General features: G+C 42.2%; 1 protein-coding gene across 9 annotated transcripts in view; it reads right to left on the reverse strand.

Annotated features, from left to right (window-relative positions):
- The window catches only part of MAP7D3 (MAP7 domain containing 3), a 133967-nt gene that overhangs the window by 83571 nt on the left and 29564 nt on the right, over positions 1-20832 (reverse strand). For 6 of the 9 annotated variants that reach the window (XM_073543533.1, XM_073543532.1, XM_073543536.1 and 3 more), the window contains exons 2-7: positions 14925-15023; positions 14763-14843; positions 13063-13226; positions 11671-11776; positions 6166-6261; positions 2718-2813 (exon numbers count right to left, since the gene is read on the reverse strand). In XM_073543533.1, the coding sequence (XP_073399634.1) occupies positions 2718-2813; positions 6166-6261; positions 11671-11776; positions 13063-13226; positions 14763-14843; positions 14925-15023 (642 nt within the window). The remainder of the gene's footprint in view (positions 1-2717; positions 2814-6165; positions 6262-11670; positions 11777-13062; positions 13227-14762; positions 14844-14924; positions 15024-20832) is intronic. The other 3 variants (XM_073543534.1, XM_073543538.1, XM_073543540.1) reach the window with 1 other exon arrangement.

Consider the following 20832-nt stretch of genomic DNA (forward strand, 5'->3'; position numbering starts at 1 on the left):
GTTGTAAAATATACTAATGGCATTGGTTGCAGAAGAATTTCTAAATTACTGAAGGGTCCAGTGAGCACTGTTGAGACCACAATCAGGAAGCAGAAAGAACTTAACCATAAACTGGCCACAACAAGGTGCTCCCTGCAAGATTTCAGACAGAGGAGTGAAAAGAATTATCAGAAGAGTTGTCCAAGAGCAAAGGACCACCTGTGGAGAGCTATGAAAAACCAGGAACAGCAGGTACAATTATTTAAGAGAAAACAATAAGTAATGCGCTCAACCTACTTTGCCTGTATGCACACTCACTATGCAAGACTCCATTGCTGAACATAAAGCAAGTTCAATAGCTTTTACAGTTTGCTCAACAACATTTAGACAAGCCTGCGAAAAACTGGGAGAATATAGTCAGGTTAGATGAGAACAAAACTGAACTCTTTGCATGCCATAATACACATCATGTTTGGAGGTCAAAATACACTGATAACCCCCAAAACACCAGACCGGGAGTGAAGTTTGGAGGTGGGCACATCATAGCGTGGGGTTGTTTTTCAGCATACGGCACTGGAAAACAATATAACTGAAGGAAGGATGAATAGACAGATGTAAGGAGACATTCTTGATAAAAATCTGTTGACATCTACCAGGATAATGAAGATGAAATGAGGGAGGACATTTCAGCAAGAAAATTTCAAACACACAGCGAAGGAAGCTCTCAAATGGTTTCTTAAAAAATAAGGCTGCCAGAATGGCAGAGCCAATTACTGGACCTGAATCCAATAGAAAATGTATGGAAGGAATTAAAGGTCACAGGACCTTCAGGAGTGAAGAGTGTTTGTGTGGAAGAATGTGCCAAAATCATAACAGAGCAAGCATGCGACTAGTTTCTCCATACAGGAGGTGTCATCACCAACAAAAGCTTTTGCATAAAGTTTTAAATAATTTTCAGTAGGCATGTTCAACACTTTTTTCCTGAGTCATTTCTCATTATTACACAATTTATGGATATCTATGGTTTGATTTCTTTGCTTGTGTGGCTTGGATGGGTTGTTACTGACATCTGGTGAGAATTTCATGTCAATGGCAGCCTTTAGAAATATACTTGGCAAATTTTTTCACCCACTGTACATAGGCGACAGCTGACATTTACTAAGACTGGGTATTCTTACGCCAGAAAAAGATTTAGCAAGTTTGAATTTCATGAGCTGTATGTTCTTTGGGGGGCTGGTATGTAAACCAGAGTGACAGAATCTGCTTAGTAAAATATGCATCACTGAGTATCAATGTTTGGTAAGAATCTCACAGATCAGCAAAGCAGGATGCCCTGTGGGTCTATCGCAAAGTCTCTGCTGCAGCTGTTATTGTCTGCAACATTGACAGCGCTGCAGACAATCAGTGAAGTTAGCAGCTATATATAACTGGCTTGTGCAATCAAGTTGGGCAGTGGTGCAGAGCTCATTTATTGGTTGCAGCACCATCAATGTGACATCATTGCTTCAGGGAATAAGATGCCTGAACAGAGGTGGAGACTCAACGTTACACCCAGGAGGGTGCATAAAGCACAGTTTGTGTTTTGAAAACAAACGGCAGCTGGGTGGTACAGGGGTTTTCAGAAATCATTAAACCTCTATTGCTTGTGTGTAAAAAAGGGAAATTCATTAAAAGGAAAATGGTCACCAGGTTTTTGCTACCTAATCTGAGAGCAGCATGATATAGAGACAGAAACCCTGACTTCTGTGATGTGCCACTTACTGGTCTGTGTGCTGTAGTTTTAATAAAATCATAGTTTTATCAGCAGGAGATTATCACTAAAGGACTAGTAAACCTGTTGCTATGTAGTCCTCCATATTCATAAGCTCTACATAACTCCGCCCCACCACCGATAGGCTGCTTTCTGCCAATGCAGTGTACACATCTGCTAATCAGTGGTGTGGGCGGGTTTATACAGAGCTCAGCATTCATAAAACTGATAGATCTGCAGTAGATAAAACAGGGATTTTATATATATATATATATATATATATATATATATATATATATATATATATATATATATATATAAAAAATGTACCAAGCAGTCCAGTAAGGATACATCGCTGGAGTCAGCGCCTTTGCCAAAGCATCGTGACCTATTCCCTTTAAATTTGGTATCTGACAATCCAGAAAGTCTAATAACCTGGCATCTGTTCTCAGCATCTGAAACCAAATGTCAAATTACATAAGACCAGAATTATAAGTCTGAACATAAAGAACTTGATAAGATCCTGTAAATAATATTATATATATAGCGATATATCAGAAGTATTACTGCTCTGAGGTAGTATGTTAGATCCAGAAACCAGATGAGTTAGGGAAGTTACAGATAAAACAAAGCTGACACTATGCCTTTCATTCTTGCAAGGTCATAATATTTTACTCAGTTGCAACCCAGAAATTTCAGACCCCTCAACGATGCATACACTATTCAGGGATTGTAGTCCAGGATCTGTATCTGTCACCAAAATCAAAAGTAACTGAATAAAATACGTCATCAATATGAGAAGCTAATTTTAGTAATCAAAAAGTCATACAATTTTATAACAATTTGTGACTAAACTCAAGATTTTCAAGATCTGTTCTTGTTGTCATTAAAATAGGACCTTTTACTATGAACTAATTTCAAATAATTATACCCATTGGACAACCCCCTAGGAATCACCAACGCTTTATTGCCATCCAAACAAATGTACCTTTTTCAAGAGTGGCAGATGAAGATGACAGACGCTTGTGGATGCTGCCGTCTGCCTGCTTAAGGTTCGATGCTGATGTGGAACGCATGTTTGCAGCTATAAAAAAAAAATATATATATTTATGCATCTCAAATCTTTGATATCCAAGCAGTTTTTGTTAATCAAGCCGGTGTTAGCCTTTTTACAGATTAATGAGGATTCCCACCAATGGCCATATAACTAGCAAATCAGAGGTTAGGGAAGCAAGGGAAAGCTTGGTGCACGTCCCATTAATTTACCGGTATATTTGACAAAATGTTCGCTATAAAAAATTTTTTTTAAAAATCAATAACTCTGAAGCAGGGTTTAGACAGGCGTATTTCACAATCCATATACGGACCGAAATGACCAGACTGACCGCTGCATATGTGTCTATGAGGCTATAAGGTGAGGAGACCCACGGTTAGTCTGGGAATCGGGGGTTCGTATACGGATTGTGACATGTGTATGAACCAGGTCTAAGTACATTAACCATATCAATACATCTGTGGCTACAGCCCATACTTCTGAATTGGTTAAAGATGGCCATTTTGAGCGAAAATCCTCTTTTAATCCAAGGAGCAGACATTCATGGAAAAGGCAACATGCCACTGGCAAAGGTAAAAGCAGAAACGTTCACTGAAGGCTTTCTGACCTCTTGACCATTATTTTGCAAACCAATAAATCATTTCCTAAAGTGCAGCTGATGAATCTATTTTGCAGCCCCGAAGAGGTCAGATTTCTGTCAGCAGCAAACCAATCGTCCAACATGTCTAGGCTCTTTTTTATCTAATTGGTGAAAAAAAATTCCAAAGTTTGCTAAAAAAAAAAAATGTTGTGATCTGGGGTTGGGTGAGGGTTATTTTTTGCTCACTGAGATGACATTTTTAAGGATACCATTTATGTGCAGATACGATCTTTTGATCGCCCGTTAATGCATTTTATTTTTTTTCCGGCTACGCCGTTTAGCGATCAGGTTAATCCTTTTTTTTTTTTTTATTGATAGATCGGGTGATTCTGAACGTGGCGATACCAAATATGTGTATCTGTGATTTTTCTTTATTGTTTTACGGTATTTTGAATAGGGTGAAAGGGGTGCGATTTAAACTTTTATATTCTTTTCATACTTTTTAAACCTTTTTTTTTTTTTAATTTTGGCATGCTTCAATAGCCTCCATGGGAGGCTAGAAGCATTCATTACTTGATCGCCTCTGCTACATATAAGCGATGAGCAGATCGCCTATATGTAGAATTACAGCATTGCTATGAACGCCGACCACCAGGTAGCGGTCATAGCAATGCCTCATCAACAATAGAGGTCTCTAGGAGACATCAGGTTGTTATGGCAACGCATCGCTGACCTCGATCACGTGACGGGGGTCGGCGATGCGCGTATTTCCGGCAGCGCAAACAGAAGCTCTAGTTAAAGCCCGCTGTCAGCGTTTGACAGCGGGATTAAACTAGTTAATAGGCGCAGGTGGATCACGATTCCACCTGCGCCTATTGCTGGTACATGTCAGCTGTTGAAAACAGCTGACATGTCCCGGCTTTGATGCGGTCTCACTGCCGAAGCCCTCATCAAAACGGGGGTACTGCCATTGGATATACTTTTGCATCCAATGGCAGTAAGGGGTTGAAGTAGCTTATATAGTGAAAATCTTTGTGACGTGGGCAATAGAAACACATCAGCAATTGCAAACAAAAACAAAGCTATGTTATAAGGCACATAAAATGCAACTGGATTTGCACAGCACATGAAATAAGCCCTTGGGGCAGGCAATAAACAGGATTATATAACCATGCAGAAAAGCATTTTTACATGTCATGCATTTGAATTAATTTAGGATTATATTGAATAAAGAATGTAAATGTCAGTACATTGCATTGGTAAGCATGCTGCTCCTTATGTATAAGGCCTGGGTTTGTGATGATCTCACTAATGCAGTGATATGATCCAATTGTGATAATGTGTGAAAGGGTCAATTAACTTGTCTTAAAACAGATGCAAAATCACACGCATTTTACATAAATTCCGTGTAAAATCCATTGTGATTTCTTGCAATGTCACAATCAGTCATGGAGCCTTATATTACTTTTGGACAATTCCTCATCAAACTGGTGGAAATGCTTTTTGGTATCGAGCAGCAGTGGGACATGTAATGTAACTAACATCGATCTGTAGTGTAGGGTATTCTGTCCACTCACTTGATAAGGAGCTTCTGAAGCCACAAGTCTGGACTAAGAAATTCCCAGGGAAGTCGTCAGCAAACCATCCATTACACATGTACCATATACGCTTTCTGTGTATTATGACTACAGCATGGGTACACTAGAGTAAAAGCGGATCTTTGCAAGAGGCTCTACGCTCTATTATACAGGGTGATCCTACCATCAGCACTCCCTGTCTTTATGTGATAACCTCTGTTAAGATGAACCTGCCATCTGATTCATGCTTCCCGAATCACAGACCGCATACATCACAATCTGGCTCCACAAAGCTGGCCAGGGACTTAGTCATGTTGTATGACTAGTCCGAGGAAGCTCCCCGGTGGCTTTTACATGCCCCGATCCCTTTGACAGATCTACGCCTAGCCACACACAGGGACAGACTTGTCAGTGTAGGTGAGCAGGGCAGAGAGAATCTGCCGGGGATTCGTCTCGGACTTATCATTCCACCCAGATTTTTTTAAAATATTGGTCCCAATTCATCAAAATTGGCATTTTTCACAGGGCGGGGTGGATTGCACACCTCTTAAAGAACCAGGAGAAGCGATGTGCACCTCACCACAAATTTTACATCAGGTAGAGACTCTAGAGATATTTGTTGCATTGGGAATGCAATGCTCATCATCAATTTGATAAATGGGGGTCTACTCCCTCTGCCCAACTCTGCCCACTTTGTCAGAGCTGTGCAAAAATGGCATGAAAACCCCCAAATTGCTAAATTTTTGTACAACTTTGCTGAATCGGGACTTTGATTTCTCTGAAACGTCGCAGCTTCTTAGAGTAAAACATACCCGGCTACAATAACTCAGCCAGTGTTTGATCCACTCTGCCAGTGGTCCGGGCAGCATGAACTAGATGACAAGTTCCCTTTAATGCTACCATCATGTGCACACTATAAACTGAAATGTACGTTATTAATAAAAGTGGGGGTTTAAGTAAATAATCAAATATAACTAAATATTGGATTATGTAACAAATTATTATGGCATTGCCTTAATTGCTGCTAAAACCGGCCTAAGTCTTCTCTGCTGTAAGGATATTTTACCTGCTTCCGAATGGCAGAAACAGAACCTCTCTCTACACAAATGTGAATGAGAAAGTGTGTCCAAAAGTAGATCAACTATATGTGTGAATGCTTATAATGCAGCCAAACAAATCTTAGGTTAGTATACAAGGGACAGCGAGAGCTGGGTTTAATAAATACCGCCAGATCCACATTCATTTCCGGGCTGTGGCTCTATGGTGGAAGCATTTTTGCCTATTAAATCTACATGGCTGGGAGAACTACTTCCCGAAGCACCTATGCAAAAACAAAACAATCAGGGCTTTGAAAAGGTCGGGACACACTGTGTGGAGAAAATAATCATAAAAATAAACTTTCAGACCACTCCTAACAACGTAATCAGTCATAACATGTGAAAAGGAACAAAAGGAATAAAATTAAAAAATAAATGTACAGAATGATCCCACCCTCTGTATCTATATGAAGTGAATCCTGAATTGGCTGCTCACAAGATACCCTTATATGTCTGCTCTGGCTAGCTATGCACATTTATTAATAAGACAGTTGTAGGACATCACATAGGTGTGTAAAACAATCACATCCCTGAGGAGATAAAAAAAAAAAAACTGGATCTCATATCAACAAGAACCCTTTTCTCAGCTGCAATTAGTGTTCATTTTCATTTCCTAAACTGCTGAGGAATTATTAAAACAGTAGGACCAAGCGCTGCAAGCTAGAAGAAAACTTAAGACTACGAGACAAGGAATCTGGCTTACCAAGCGATAACCAGGTCCAAGAGAAGCCCGGGCATTGCCACTGTTCTATTTACTACATTATGCTCAGTGAATGCCAAGATGCCTGGAAAAGAAGACAGAAGCGGTTATAAATTGCTTCTGTCCTCTCCTCAGAGTCCCTGGTTGTGTCTCTGCTAGATTGCAGGAATGTTAATGCTGTAATGTCAAAAGAAGCTGCTGCAGACTTAGGAGCTGCATTTTATTGTCAAAAACCAGGGATAACCAGCCACTGAAAAACACAACCAATAATGCTTTTTTCATCCATATTAAGAAATTAAGTTAATCAATTTCAGGAATGCATTCTGCATAAGATGCTAGAAATGACCATTTTTTTTTCCTTTGATGCTGTCCACAAAGTAGAAGTGCAGTTTAGGCCTCTCTTAGCTATTGCTTTTTCTTCATTTACCGTATATACTCGTGTATAAGCAGAGATTTTCAGCCCATTTTTGGGGGCTGAAAGTCCCCCCCCCCCCTCGGCTTATACGTGAGTCATATACAGGGGTCGGCGGTGGAGGGGGAGTGGGGGGTGTCCGAGACCATACTCACCCCCTCCTGGCACGGTCTCTTCAGCCCCTGCTTCCCCCATGATCTCAGCGTCCCAGCATCACATGGTACCGCTCATTAAACTCATGAATATGCACATATTTAATGAGCGTTACCACGTGACCGCTGAATGCAGGAACAGCTGGGACGCCAAGATCATGTGGGAAGCAGGAGCTGAAGAGACCGTGCGATAGGAGGGGAGTGAGTATGACGGGGGAGGACGGGGAGCAGAGCAATATTTACCGTTCCCCGCTCTATCGCCGTCTCCCGGGTCCTCTGGCTGTGACATTCAGCAGAGGGCGTAATGACGTAGTCAGTGCACGCCCTCTGCTAACGTCACTGCACAGGACCCGGGAGACAGCGATAGAGCGGGGAACGGTAAATATAGCCAGTGCCGGGGGCCTGAGCCAGCGGCTACACCAGCACCTGGTCCCCAGCGACGGAGAGGTGAGTATGACTTTTTTTTTTTTTTTTTTTTTTTTTTAAATATAGCAGCGCAGCAGCATATGGGGGGTATGTATGGAGCATCTACTTGGGTCACCATAAACCCTTGTGCAGCATAAGGGGGGTATTTATATATGGAGCATCTACTTGGGTCACCATTAACACTTGTGCAGCATAAGGGGGGTATTTATGTATGGAGCATCTACTTGGGTCACCATTAACCCTTGTGCAGCATATGGGGGATATTTATGTATGGAGCATCTACTTGGGACACGATTAACCCTTGTGCAGCATATGGGGGGTATTTATGTATGGAGCATCTACTTAGGACACCATTAACCCTTGTGCAGCATATGGGGGGTATTTATGTATGGAGCATCTACTTGGGACACCATTAACCCTTGTGCAGCATATGGGGGTATTTATGTATGGAGCATCTACTTGGGCCACCATTAACCCTTGTGCAGCAATATATGGAGGGTATTTATCCTTGGAGCATCTTGTTGGGCCACCATTAACCCTTGTGCAGCATTTTATGGGGGTATTTATCTATGAAGCATCTTTTTGGACCACCATTAACCCTTGTGCAGCACCACCCTCGGCGTATACACGAGTCAATAAGTTTTCCCAGTTTTTTTAAAGCAAAATTAGGGGGGGGGGGGGGGGGTCGGCTTATACGCGGGTATATACGGTATTTGAATACATGAATAACTGACCAGTTTCCATTAACGCTGGATCAGATATCCATCAGTATCCGTTTTTACCATTAGCCTTTCTCATATGTACAAACATACGTAGCCTGATAGAGATCTCAAGTTTCTCCTAGCAAATGATCAGTGAAAAACAAGTCAGCACTGGGATGCCACCCAAGGACTGACCGAGTTTTTCATGGACTTGAACGGGTGAGGAAGATAGTCTTGTCAAGGATGCTTCTCAGGTTTTTATTCCAACCTCTTCGTGGTCCCAAAGAAGGATGGCTGACTCCATCCGATCCTGGATCTCAAGCTACTAAACCGGCGGGTGTGCCTCCGTCATTTCAGGATGGAATCCCTTTGCTCGGTGATTGCCTCCATGGAACCCAAGTAGTTCCTCTGCAAGGTGGACATCCAGGATGCCCATCTCCACATTCCTATTTGCGTGGCACATCAGAGGTTTCTCCTCTATGCGGTCCAGAGGGACCATTACCAGTTCACAGCTCTCCTTTTTGGACTGACCTCTGCCCCTAGAGTGTTTACAAAGGTCATGACAGCCATCATGACCATCCTTCACTCTAAAGGGATAGTAATCAATCGTCCCCTACCTCGTCGACTTGATCAAGGGTCTGTCCTTCTGAGACTGTTGCAAAAGTCTTCAGATAACCCTGAACACACTTAACCATTTAGGCTGGGTAGTCAACACGGTGAAGTTGTCTCTGGTCCCGGCCCAGCTCCTAGTTTTCTTATGCATGCTGTTCGATACGGCCCACGCTAGAGTCCTTCTCCCAAAGAAGATCTAGTCATTCCGTCTGGGGATTCATTCTCTAAGGCCTCTTTCACACTTCAGTTTTTTGCATCAGTTATAATCCGCCAAAAAGGCGGACAAGCGGATCCGTTGTCAACGGATGGCACAGGATCCGTTTTCAGACGGATCCTGAAAATGAAGAAATGTAAAGGAAGAGAGAGAGAGAGAGAGAGAGAGAGAGAGAGAGAGAGAGAGAGAGAGAGAGAGAGAGAGAGAGAGAGAGAGAGAGAGAGAGAGAGAGAGAGAGAGAGAGAGAGAGAGAGATTTTTTTTTTTTTGTCCGGCACCCAGAAAGAATTTCGGGTTAAATGAGTGTCTGGAGGATCCGCCAGAAAACCTCTCTTCTCATCAACCTTCTGTAAATCAGAGCCATCTACCTCTCCACAGGCCAACCAGTACGCATGTAATCTGACAATGCCTGGGCCGTGGCATACATAAGCAACCAGGGCGGGACAAGCAGCAAGTCTGTCATGTTAGAGGTTCTAGTTTGGGCCGAGCAGCACCTGCCAGAAATATCAGCGGTACACTTTACATACAGGTGTGACAACTGGGCCACCGATTTCCTAAGTTGTCAGGGCCTCTCATTGGATGACTGGACCCTCAACCCCTCTGTGTTTAAACAGATCTGTCAGAGGGAGGGCACAGAGTTAGTCAACCTACTCGCAGATGTATCCTGGAAACTCCCAGACCTACTCTCTCAGGGTCCCCTCTTCCACCAGAATTCTCTGTCTCTAAATTTAATGGCATGGCCGCTGAAGTCACAGTACTGAGGGAGGCAGGTTTCTCGCCCCAGGTCATACAGACCATGATCAAGGCAATGAAACCCTTGTCGTCACGCATTTATCACCGGACCAGGAAGGCCTTGTGTCACTGGTGTGAAGATAGCCACACAGCTCCCATGTCTTTTTCCCTTCCATCCATCCTGGCATTCTAACAATCAGGGCTAGAGTCCGGTTTGTCTCTTAGTACCCTCAATGATCAGGTCTCCGTGCTCTCAATTCTCTTTCAATGGAATTTGGCCTCTCATCCCTAGGTTGAGACCTTCCTTCAGGTAGTTGCTCGCCTAGCGCCACCATATCGTCCCCCTGTAGACCTGTGGGACCTTGACCTAGTTTTCAGTCTTCTTCAGGAGTCTCCCATTGAACCTATTCAGGACATCACATTCTCTCTTCTCTCCAAGTAGACTTGCCTTCATGTCTGCGATCATTTCCATCAGACAGGTCTCAGAATTGGCAGCTCTTTCTTGCTTTTATCCTTTCTATGCCCTCCACCAGCACAAGGTGGTACTATGACCACTTCCTTCAATCCTTCTCAAGGTAGTCTCCCCATTCCATTTCAACGAGGATATTGTCTTTGATTCCTTCAGCCCAGCCCCCAGAAAGCGCTTTCCAGAAGATGGACCTAGTTAGGTCCTTACGTCTTTAACTCTCAAGGAAAGCATCCTTCTGACGTTCTGATGCCTTGCTTGTCATTTATCAGGGTTGTCGTAAAGGACACCCTGCCTTCAAGTCTACTATTGCCCACTCAATCTGCTCAGCTATACTGGAGGCTTACCGAGTCAAGGACAGACCACCCCAACTGGGAGTGAGGGCTCAATGCACTCTTGCAGTGGGGGGCTCCCTGGGCCATTTGCCACCAGGTCCTTTCAACTCAGATTTGTAAGGCCACTACTTGGTCATCCCTTCATACATTCCACCTTGTCATCCCTTCATACATTCGCAAGATTCTACAGGGTACATACCTACACCTCGGCTGATGCTGGTCTAGGTAGAAAGGTGCTACAAGCGGCGGTCATCTGTCGCTCGACCTGTTTTGAGCACAATATTTTGTTCCCTCCCTTGGGACTGCTTTAGGATGTCCTATGGTTACCCGTGTCCCCCAAATGAAGCGATAAAGAAATAAGGATTTTCGGTACTCATCATAAAATCTCTTTCTCGGAGCCTTCATTTGGGGACACAGCACCCTCCCTTGTTTGTGTCAATGTTGGGCCTGAATGCCTCTGTTGGGCTTGTTTATTTCTTTTGCTGATGCATCTCCTACTGCTTTTTCACTAACTGAAAAGCTTTGCGCCAATCGGTGGGTGTAAGCTGCTAGGGAGGACCTAACCTTTTTTACCTAGTGTCAGCAGCATACACCTATGGTTACCTGTGTCTCCTAATGAAGGCTCCAAGAAAAAGAGGAGTATGGCGAGTGCCAAAAATACTTCTTTAGGATACTTTACCATCTGCAATCTAAACAAAATCCAAAAAGCCAGGCACCTGTCATAGTTGTAATAGATATATGGGGAATAAGGATCTGTAAAAACTTTCAGTATACAGAGCCAAGTACTAACATATCATGCAACAACAACAAAAAAAAAAAAACAAATCCAAAAGAAAAAGCAATGTTATTTAATCACCTTAATTAGAAAGAAAAAAGAGAAGTACCTTGTTTGTCTCCTTCTACTGTTCCCCCCCAAGACCATCGTTTCTGTCTCTGGTCCAGCTGACTGCTGCGCTCGAGAGTTCGCCTAACATTTGATTCCCGGCGTTCCTAAAAAAACAAAAATAAACACTGATTCAGTTGACACAGCGTGCCTCCGTGTATCAAAAATGTACTGCTAAAACAAAAGAGTTATGCTCAGAGACTGATAGGAGCAGAGAAACTCTTGTCAGCTTGCATGTGCTAACATTCTGCCATTTATACAATGTGAATACAGTTTCAGAGCAGCTTTTACACTTTATGGGGCCTATGCATTAAGACTAGTGTTGTACAGGCCACTCTTAAGAGTATGATGTGCCACTTAATGATTTAGGTGCGACTCTTAACTGGCATGTGCCACTGTCAGAAATCTACTCTAGTCAAGGACAGGAGTACAATTCTTAAGTAAGTTGTATCACTAAAGTGATCTAACGTTTCATGAATTCGACAGGCGGGTGTAGTCACGTCCTGTCTCACTCATGCTCCGTCCATATTGGCATAGCTGGCTGGGACTACTGTAAAAAACTCAAAAGTTCCAATATGTTTACAGAACTTCCGAATTGCACAAAAATATAGCTATTTATGGTGTATTATGCAAGAGTTCAGGAGAAAATAACTTATTGGATGGCCCCTATGCGCCTCACTTTGTTTCATGAAAAGCTGTGATGTCCATAGGTTAAATGTAACAGTAGACAGCATTAGAATCATGTTACAAAGAACATGTATTTAGCCATAAACACAGCACAGATTATCTAGAAAGGTGATTAAAACGCTCTCATTAGCCTCTTCGCAACAAAGAGCTGCTGTATTTGGGTGTATTCTCGCCGGGAGGCAGCTGCAGTGTTGCCAAGCAAACAAAAACCTATTTGTCTAAACTGCACGCATCTGACCACAAATTGCTGCCATTTTTCAATACCTATTTAGTCTTCATAGTAATTGCAAGTGAAACGTATTTAATGTGTCTCACATGCATCACGGTAACGAATGAGCACACAGAGTACATATTGCTAATTTCTAATGTTTAATCAGTCTCCAGCAGATTGTCACACTTTTGTGATGCAGCTCTTCGTCACAAGGCTTTTTTGCAAGATGAAATATTTATCTTACCGGTTTAACCTCAAATTAAAAAAAACAGAACATTTCGGAATATGACCATATCAATTCCAGCTGTTTTCTGGTCATAATCGAGTTTTTCATGCAGAAAAAATGCAGGAGAAAGCTGAATGTGAACCTAAACTTAGCCTAACAAATCAGTACCTTGTAGTTCATTGCTAATAAGCAGCTTAGAGGATTTTGATCACCTAGCTGAGGATCTCTTAAGATAGCAGGTGCACACATGTTCCTGCCAGAAATATCACCTTGTCTTCCAGTAATCTTTGTTTTCTTTTTTCCTCCGCCGCTACTCTCTTCTGCTCATCTTTCAGTTTCTGCTCCTCCAATTTCTTCTGCTTTTCCTCCATTTGTTTCTCATATTGAAGTTTTGACTTTTTTTCTTTTTCAAGTAATTCTTTTTCTTTGGCAGCTGCAATGTAAAACATTCCATAAAACTGCTTATCTAGACACAAGGAAGTAAATCATTCCAGCAGCTTTTTTTGCCCATATAATTCTGACCCAGCATTAATATTTTAATTGTTTAATGAATTTAATAGGACCTCTGTTACATCTATACAGTTACTTTTTTTATTATAGGAAGTTGGGTCATCTGATCTCCAGTATGCCAACCAGTCCAGTCATATGCAGACAGGTTGTCAGTCTCCAAGATCTTGGAGCCAGACAGGTTGTCAGGCTCCAAGATCGGAGCAATTGCCATCATGAGAAATTTAGTCTGCCATAAGGGAACAATATCAGAAGGGGAAGGAGCAATCATGGTGGCAGATAGCCGAATCATGTCACATCAACATTATTCATTAACCCCTTTTATGATGCACTACATAAAAGCTTGTCCTACATCCGGTTTCCATGCATGCAGAGAGGGCTCAGGAGTGGAGCTTGTACCATATCTGGAAGAAGGATGTCAGCTGTGTTACACTGCTGGCATCTCACTGTTGTAGCAGTGACCCAAGCTTAGTTTCCGCCAATCACTGCTGTATAATCATCTAAACGCTGACAGCAACATGCATGTGTGGTGCTGACAGGTCATGACAGCTGAGGGCCTGAAGGACCCCCATTACATCATCATTGTCATCATGTGGCTGGGCTTCATAGAAGAATGTCGTTTTCTCCATAAATTGCAATACAATAGAATTGCAGTATAAAGAACAAGCGATCACAAGTTCAAGTCCCCTAAGGGACTTAAAAGTAAAAAGACAAAATAAAAAAAAAGATTATAAAAATGATTTTTTTTTTTAAATATAAAAATTTAAGTCAACCACATATTTTTCCTGTAAAAAAAGAAAAATAAAATATAAGCATATTTGGTATCGCAACTTCCACTAAAACAGTTTGAAAAGCTGGCCAGGGGCAGCATCAGCCTAGACAGCTCTTTCTCTATGGCCCTGGCCGGCTTTTCTAAGTATGTTTTCTCTGAAAGGCCACAGCGTTTCAGAGGAAGACGTGCCTGTAATCGTGCAGTAAGACACTGATTCATGGCAAAAAAAAATAAAAAATAAAAAAATATTACCAAGGTCAGCTAAAACGGATTCATGCAACTAAAAAAGTCTGCAAAGTTTATTGTACATGAGTGTTCCTAGGAACAAACTGTTCACTATAATCGTGAATTCTAATCAAGTGGCCAATTGCCCGACGAATGAGGAAATCTCTTGTTCGTTGGGTGAAATGATCTTTTGGTTGACACAAAAGATCATCGTTCTCGGCGGCGCGTTGTCTGTTGTAAACAGGAGCTGCGCTGCTGAGGACAAAGGCTGCTTACATGCAGTGAACGATCCATTTCAGATAGCACAACGCACATCTAAAGCGGGGTCAGCCCGTGTAAACCGGGTAATCGACAGGCGGTCAATTAACGCTGCAAAACTGTTAAATGTAAATGCACCCTTAGGATGTACGGAGCATTGCTTTACCAAGATAATACAGGCGCAGATGACAAAGACTCTGAGCTTACCATTTAGCCTCTCTCTCTCTTCTCTGCGTTCCCGAGCTAATCTTTGTCTCTCATCTGTTCTTAAAGCTGAGCCATCAATTACTATAAAAAGATAGACGTGAGCGATCACTTCATTGAAGGAGAACAGGGTCCCACAAACCTGTTACTGGAAATAAAGATTACCTGGCTTAGTAGTCTTTACATTGACGGAGGACAGAGCAGGGACAGGGCTGGATCCAGTCTGGCTTCTGCGCTCATCAGCTATTGCTTGTGCTGCGGCCACTAAACAAAAACAAAAGAAGAATACATGGCTGACACTTCTGCCATTCACCAGCTACATGTGTGAGAATGAAAGGTATTACTGCTAATGACCAGCAAACAGTCTATACTATAATGGTCACCACAGGTCTGACCACAATGTTACAACCCTTAATGGACCAAGTCTGTTTTCTTCAGAACGTTTGGGGGTTCTGCATGAAACCCCGTAAAATGGGCCACAGACTGGAACAGAATTCATCTGAACGTGAAATTCATTTCTGCCTGTGTGAAATGAAGGACACTTTCAAAAGAAAAAAAAAAAAACAAAAACAAAAAAAACAGACTTTCAGATGAACTCCGTTTGTGTCACTGCAGTCTATGGACTAGTCAGGGGTTTCTCTGAACCCTGTTTTTAGGGGGATTCAAGCAGCACCCAAGTAAGCCCTGCAGATACCCAGTGTAAACAGGGCCTTACAGAAGTATGCTGGTCATAACAAGTCCATTTTTTTTCACGGATAGAAGACATGCCCATTATAGTGGAGAAATATATTCACAAATTTGCAAAAAGGGTGTAAAATGACACCTAAGTGATGTGGTCAGGCCTCCATGGTCATAAAGTGATGGCATATCGCAGTGATTTTTCACCACTTTAAAGTGAACGTACACTTTTTTAGCAACATGCAACAACTCCAAGGCTTCTTGCATTGCTTTAAAGGGTTTTTCCACTTTCAAAAAGTGGACCCCAAATGCTGTAAAATGCCTGAAATAATAAACAGAGGAGTTAGGCTATGTGCACACGGTGTGGATCCTCCCGCGGATTTCTCCGCGCAGATTTTACTAAATTTTACCTGCGGATTTAGTGCATTTTTTGTGCGGTTTTCCACCTGCGGATTTGGAGAATGGAGCAGGTGGAAAACTGCAGCAAAACCGCACAAAAGAAGTGACATGCTGCTTCGTTTATTCCGCATGAAATCAGCGCGGAAAAATCTGCAGCATGTGCACAGCGTTTTTTTTTTTTTTTACATGGGCTATAATGGTACTGTACAACACCTGCAGTTCTGCTGCGGATCCGCAGGGCCAAATCCGCTGCGGATCCGCAGCAGAACCTGCACCCTGTGAACATAGCCTTCCACATCCTGCCCTGTCCAGAGTGGACACCCAGCCGCTGCTCGGGTCTTGGGGTTCTTGCTGCAGCGGAGACATCACGTTGACAGTGCAAACTGTAGCCAATCACTGAGCTCAGTAGACAAGGTATTCTTTTTCTAATAGGTGGTACTTCCCTTTCAGCTTAACTAGCATCCGCAGCATGTTTTTTCATAGCCAGAGAAAGTCAAATGAAACTGAATAGTTATTTTATTGGGCACACAGGGACAGAGCACCGTATACTGCCAGCCAGCTACAGCTACTAATGATTGAGCTCCTTCATCACAGTATCTGTCCTATCAGAATGACACCACAATCAGTAAATGTCTTCTTATATTACTGGGATATCTTTGAAAACAAGGCAAACAAAAAAACCATTTTAGGCTATGAAAGCAAATGACAAAAGTCTGCCCAGGCAGCAGAATATCCACAAAGAGCCCGTTATATATAGAAATTCCCATCTGCAGAGCCAACAACAAGGCCACTATATAAAGGCTTCACACATTACACGGAAACACTGGATCTATAGCTAAACGTTTACAGAAATGCAAAGTACAGTAGGACTGATCTATTACCAGCATTATAAGAGTAAGTGACGAGCTGGTCATACACATTACATAGTGGTCAGCTGAACCCTAGTTTGGCTGACAGCTTTCTCCTGACTCGCACTTAGCCGAGCATTCCTGCATTCTCTATGAGAGAGCAGCTTCCAGTGTCATCCGCCTGAGCCTTCCACCCACCAACATAAAGTGACAAGCGACAATCGGGAGGAGCAATGCACAATAGATGGTTGGCTGATGCCACTGAAATTAGCAGATGCAACAGACTTGTATAGATCGAGGACCTTTATACCAATGTTTAAAACATATTTAGAAAATAATCATAAAGTGGACAATCCTTTAAAGCTGTCAAGTTGTTAAAAACCCACCCTGTAGTCTCACATAAAACCACTGCTTTGTGAATTAGTCTTAATATGATCTAGCTGCCCTCATCAAACATAAGTTAAAGAAGTTGTCCACTACTTGGACAACTCCTCATTCCTCATATATGGCCCTGATAAAACAAAAAAAAGCCTATACTCCCCTCCCGTGACCGGGCCGTTCCTTCAGTGTCAGCACATGCTCTCCTGGTGGTTCCTGTGCATATGTTGTGACACGTGACCCCGGCGACTAAACAGTGCTTGCGTCATTGGCCCCGCCTTCTGTCGAATTGAACATGAGGAAGTCAGAGATGAGCCGCAGCCCTGACGTCATGTTCAATTCATATGAAGGCAGAGACCGTGACGCCAGTGCTGACTGGGCAACGGGGTCACGTGTCACAACAGCAGCACGGGAGCCCCGGGACCACGAGTGCCGACACTGGAACGGCACTGGCACGGGAGGTGAGTATAGGGGCCAAACATTTAGATCAAGAAGGGGTTGTCCTAGTAGTGGACAACACCTTTAAGGGCAACCCCTTTAAGAGCTTATGCATAAGCCAGTGAACTGTGCATTCCCTTTAAATTAAGCCAATTAAAAGTCTGTGCACACTTTGCAGATTTGCTTACACAACCATTCAAATGTTTAGGGTCACTTACAAAATTTCCTTATTTTTGAAAGAAAAGCACAATTTTTCCAATGAAGCTAATATTAAATGATTCAGAAATACACTCTATACATTATTAATGTGGCAAATGACTATTCTAGCTGCAAACGTCTGGTTTGTAATTAAATATCTTCATAGGTGTATAGAGGACCATTTCCAACAACCATCACTCCAGTGTTCTTATGGTAGTTTGTGTTTGCTAACTGTGTAAGAAGGCTAATGGATGGTTAGAATACCCTTGAAAACCCTTGTGCAAGTATGTTAGCACAGCTGAAAACAGTTTGGCTGATTAGAGAAGCTATAAACCTGACCTTCCTTTGAGCTAGTTGAGAATCTGGAGCATTACATTTGTTGGTTCCATTAAACTCTCAAAATGGCCAGAAAAAAAGAACTTTCATGTGAAAACTTGTCAGTCTATTCTTGTTCTTAGAAATGAAGGCTATTCCATGTGAGAAATTGCCAAGAAACTGAAGATTTCCTACAACGGTGTGTACTACTCCCTTCAGAGGAGAACACAAACAGGCTCTAAACAGAGAAGAAAGAGAAGTTGGCGGTCCCGCTGCACAACTGAGCAACAAGACAAGTACATTAGAATCTTTAGTTTGAGAAATCAATGCCTCACAGGACATTAACTGGCAGCTTCATTTAATAGTATACGCAAAACACCAGTGTCAACGTCTACAGTGAAGAGGGGACTCTGAGATGCTGGCCTTCAGGGCAGAAAGGCAAAGAAAAAGCCATATCTGAGACTCGCTAATAAAAGGAAAAGATTAATATGGACAAAAGAACACAGACATTGGACAGAGGATTGGTAAAAAGTGTTATGGACAGACGAATCCAAGTTTGAGGTGTTTGGATCACACAGAAGAACATTTGTGAGACGCAGAACAACTGAAGAGATGCTGGAAGAGTGCCTGACGCCATCTGTCAAGCATGGTGGAGGTAATGTGATGGTCTGGGGTTTCTTTGGTGCTTGTAAAGTGGGAGATTTGTACAAGGTAAAAGGGAATTTGAATAAGGAAGGCTATCACTCCATTTTGCAACACCATGCCATACCCTGTGGACAGAGCTTGATTGGAGCCAATTTCATGCTACAACAGGACAATGAGCCTAAGCACAGCTACAAATTATGCAAGAACTATTTAGGGAAGAAGCAGGCAGCTGGTATGCTGTCTGTAATGGAGTGGCCAGCGCAGTCACCAGATCTCAACCCCATTGAGCTGTTGTGGAGCAGCTTCACCGTATGGTACACAAAAAGTGCCCATGAGGCCAAACCAACTTGTGGGAGGGGCTTCTGGAAGCATGGGGTGAAATTTCTTCAGATAACCTCAGCAAATTAACTGCTAGAATGCCAAAGGTCTGCAATGCTGTAATTGCCGCAAAGGGAGCATTCTTTGACAAAAGCAAAGTTTGAAGGAGAAAATTATTATTTAAATAAAAATCTTTTTTTTCGAACCTTGTCAATGTCTGGACTACATTATCAATTCATTTGGCAACTTATTTGATTAATAAAAGTATGAGTTTTCATGGAAAACAAAAAATTGCCTGGGTGACCCCAAACTTTCGAACGGTAGTGTATGTCGCGGTTTTTTTCTGCGCAGATTTGTCACAAAAAGTGAATAAGTATCCTGAAGTCTCATGCACATGTTGCCAATTTGTTACTTGCGGGTTTGGTGCAGATGTAAATCTGCAGCATGTCAAGACCTTCAGATTTTGGTGCAGATTTCACCCATAGTAACAAGTGGGGAAAAATCTGCAACACATGTAAAAAAAATAAATACACAAAACGCAACAATAGCGCACCTATTTTATACTGCGTTCTTCCTTCCAAGAGATGCAGAAATGGTCCAGAAATTTGTGCACCAAATACTTGACGTGAGAATATAGCCTCAAACTTTAAGAAAAAACGGCAGTAGTTTTTTCCCCCCCAAACAGTGTGTATGTGTGAATCCACTGTAATTTACAGCATTTCCCAGTTCATAAGTCCATACTACTCTGCAGTGTCACACAGCCCCTAGGATAGGTGCAGCCTAATCTGTAAAAATGGATCCCTACAGCCGCCTATGAGACCAGGTTCAGACTAGAATATGAGAAATCATTCAGAAAATAAGGGCTTATTTTATTAGTATTATCATCCATGTGTCTGTATTTTATGTCAACATTATAAAATATATATAATGAAATGTAGCTTCCTAGGTAATAATGGCAAAGTAGCCATTAAAATCCGATGCAAGATGATGTTCTGACGGGAGCCAATTTTTTTTTTGCCTACTTACAGCCTTAAATGGGCAAGTGTCATCCAACACTCAGAAGAGAATAATGCATGCTGAGCATTTTTTTTTTTTTTTTTTTACACACACCAACATTTGGTCTCTGTGACAAACCAGTCATCTCAACAGCGCCATTGAGTTTCATTTGTCAGATTCTTACTTGGACAGTGCACAATCACACGCCTTTTACATGATAACATGACTTTAAGATGTTATGATAAACATTTCCCGATCAAAGGCGCTGCGCAACCAAATCTCTCAAGACATCCTCAGTTGTCTATTTCTACTAGTTACTACGCAATCAAATAGAAGGAAGGAAAGGACATTTCACCATGGTAACTGCCCCTGTCAGGATAATGAGCTTCCCCAAGGTAAGAGCTGAAAGCACAAACTAGGAGTCTAGAAATTACCTGGTGTCTGCAGCTCGGGCCTGACATGCTCATTTTAGTAAATATGCAAACGCCTCATTAAATGATTTCTGCAGTATTTACATAACTGCATTGAGCCATTCTTCTGTTATTCCTTCTAGGTATTTATGACTGTTAAAAAAAACACAACAACAATCTTAACTCACCCTCCCCAGGTCTATTGCTTAGTATCAGCCATTGTCCACAATGCAGCCAATAACTGAGCTTAGTGGCTCTGCTCGAGTTGACAGGACGAGCCAATCGATGAGATGTCAGAACTGTAGACAGTAACAGACATCATGAGCAGCGGGGAGACTCAAAGCTGGAACCGGGGAGGGGGAGAAAGGCACAGACTGATAAAAAAAAAAAAGAACAAAAACTGCACATCTATGTAATGGGTAAATAGAACTGATTGAATAATACTTGTGG

The sequence above is a fragment of the Dendrobates tinctorius genome, unplaced genomic scaffold (assembly GCF_039654945.1).
Source record: "Dendrobates tinctorius isolate UK_male_01 unplaced genomic scaffold, ASM3965494v1 ptg000133l, whole genome shotgun sequence".
Taxonomy (NCBI): Eukaryota; Metazoa; Chordata; class Amphibia; order Anura; family Dendrobatidae; genus Dendrobates; species Dendrobates tinctorius.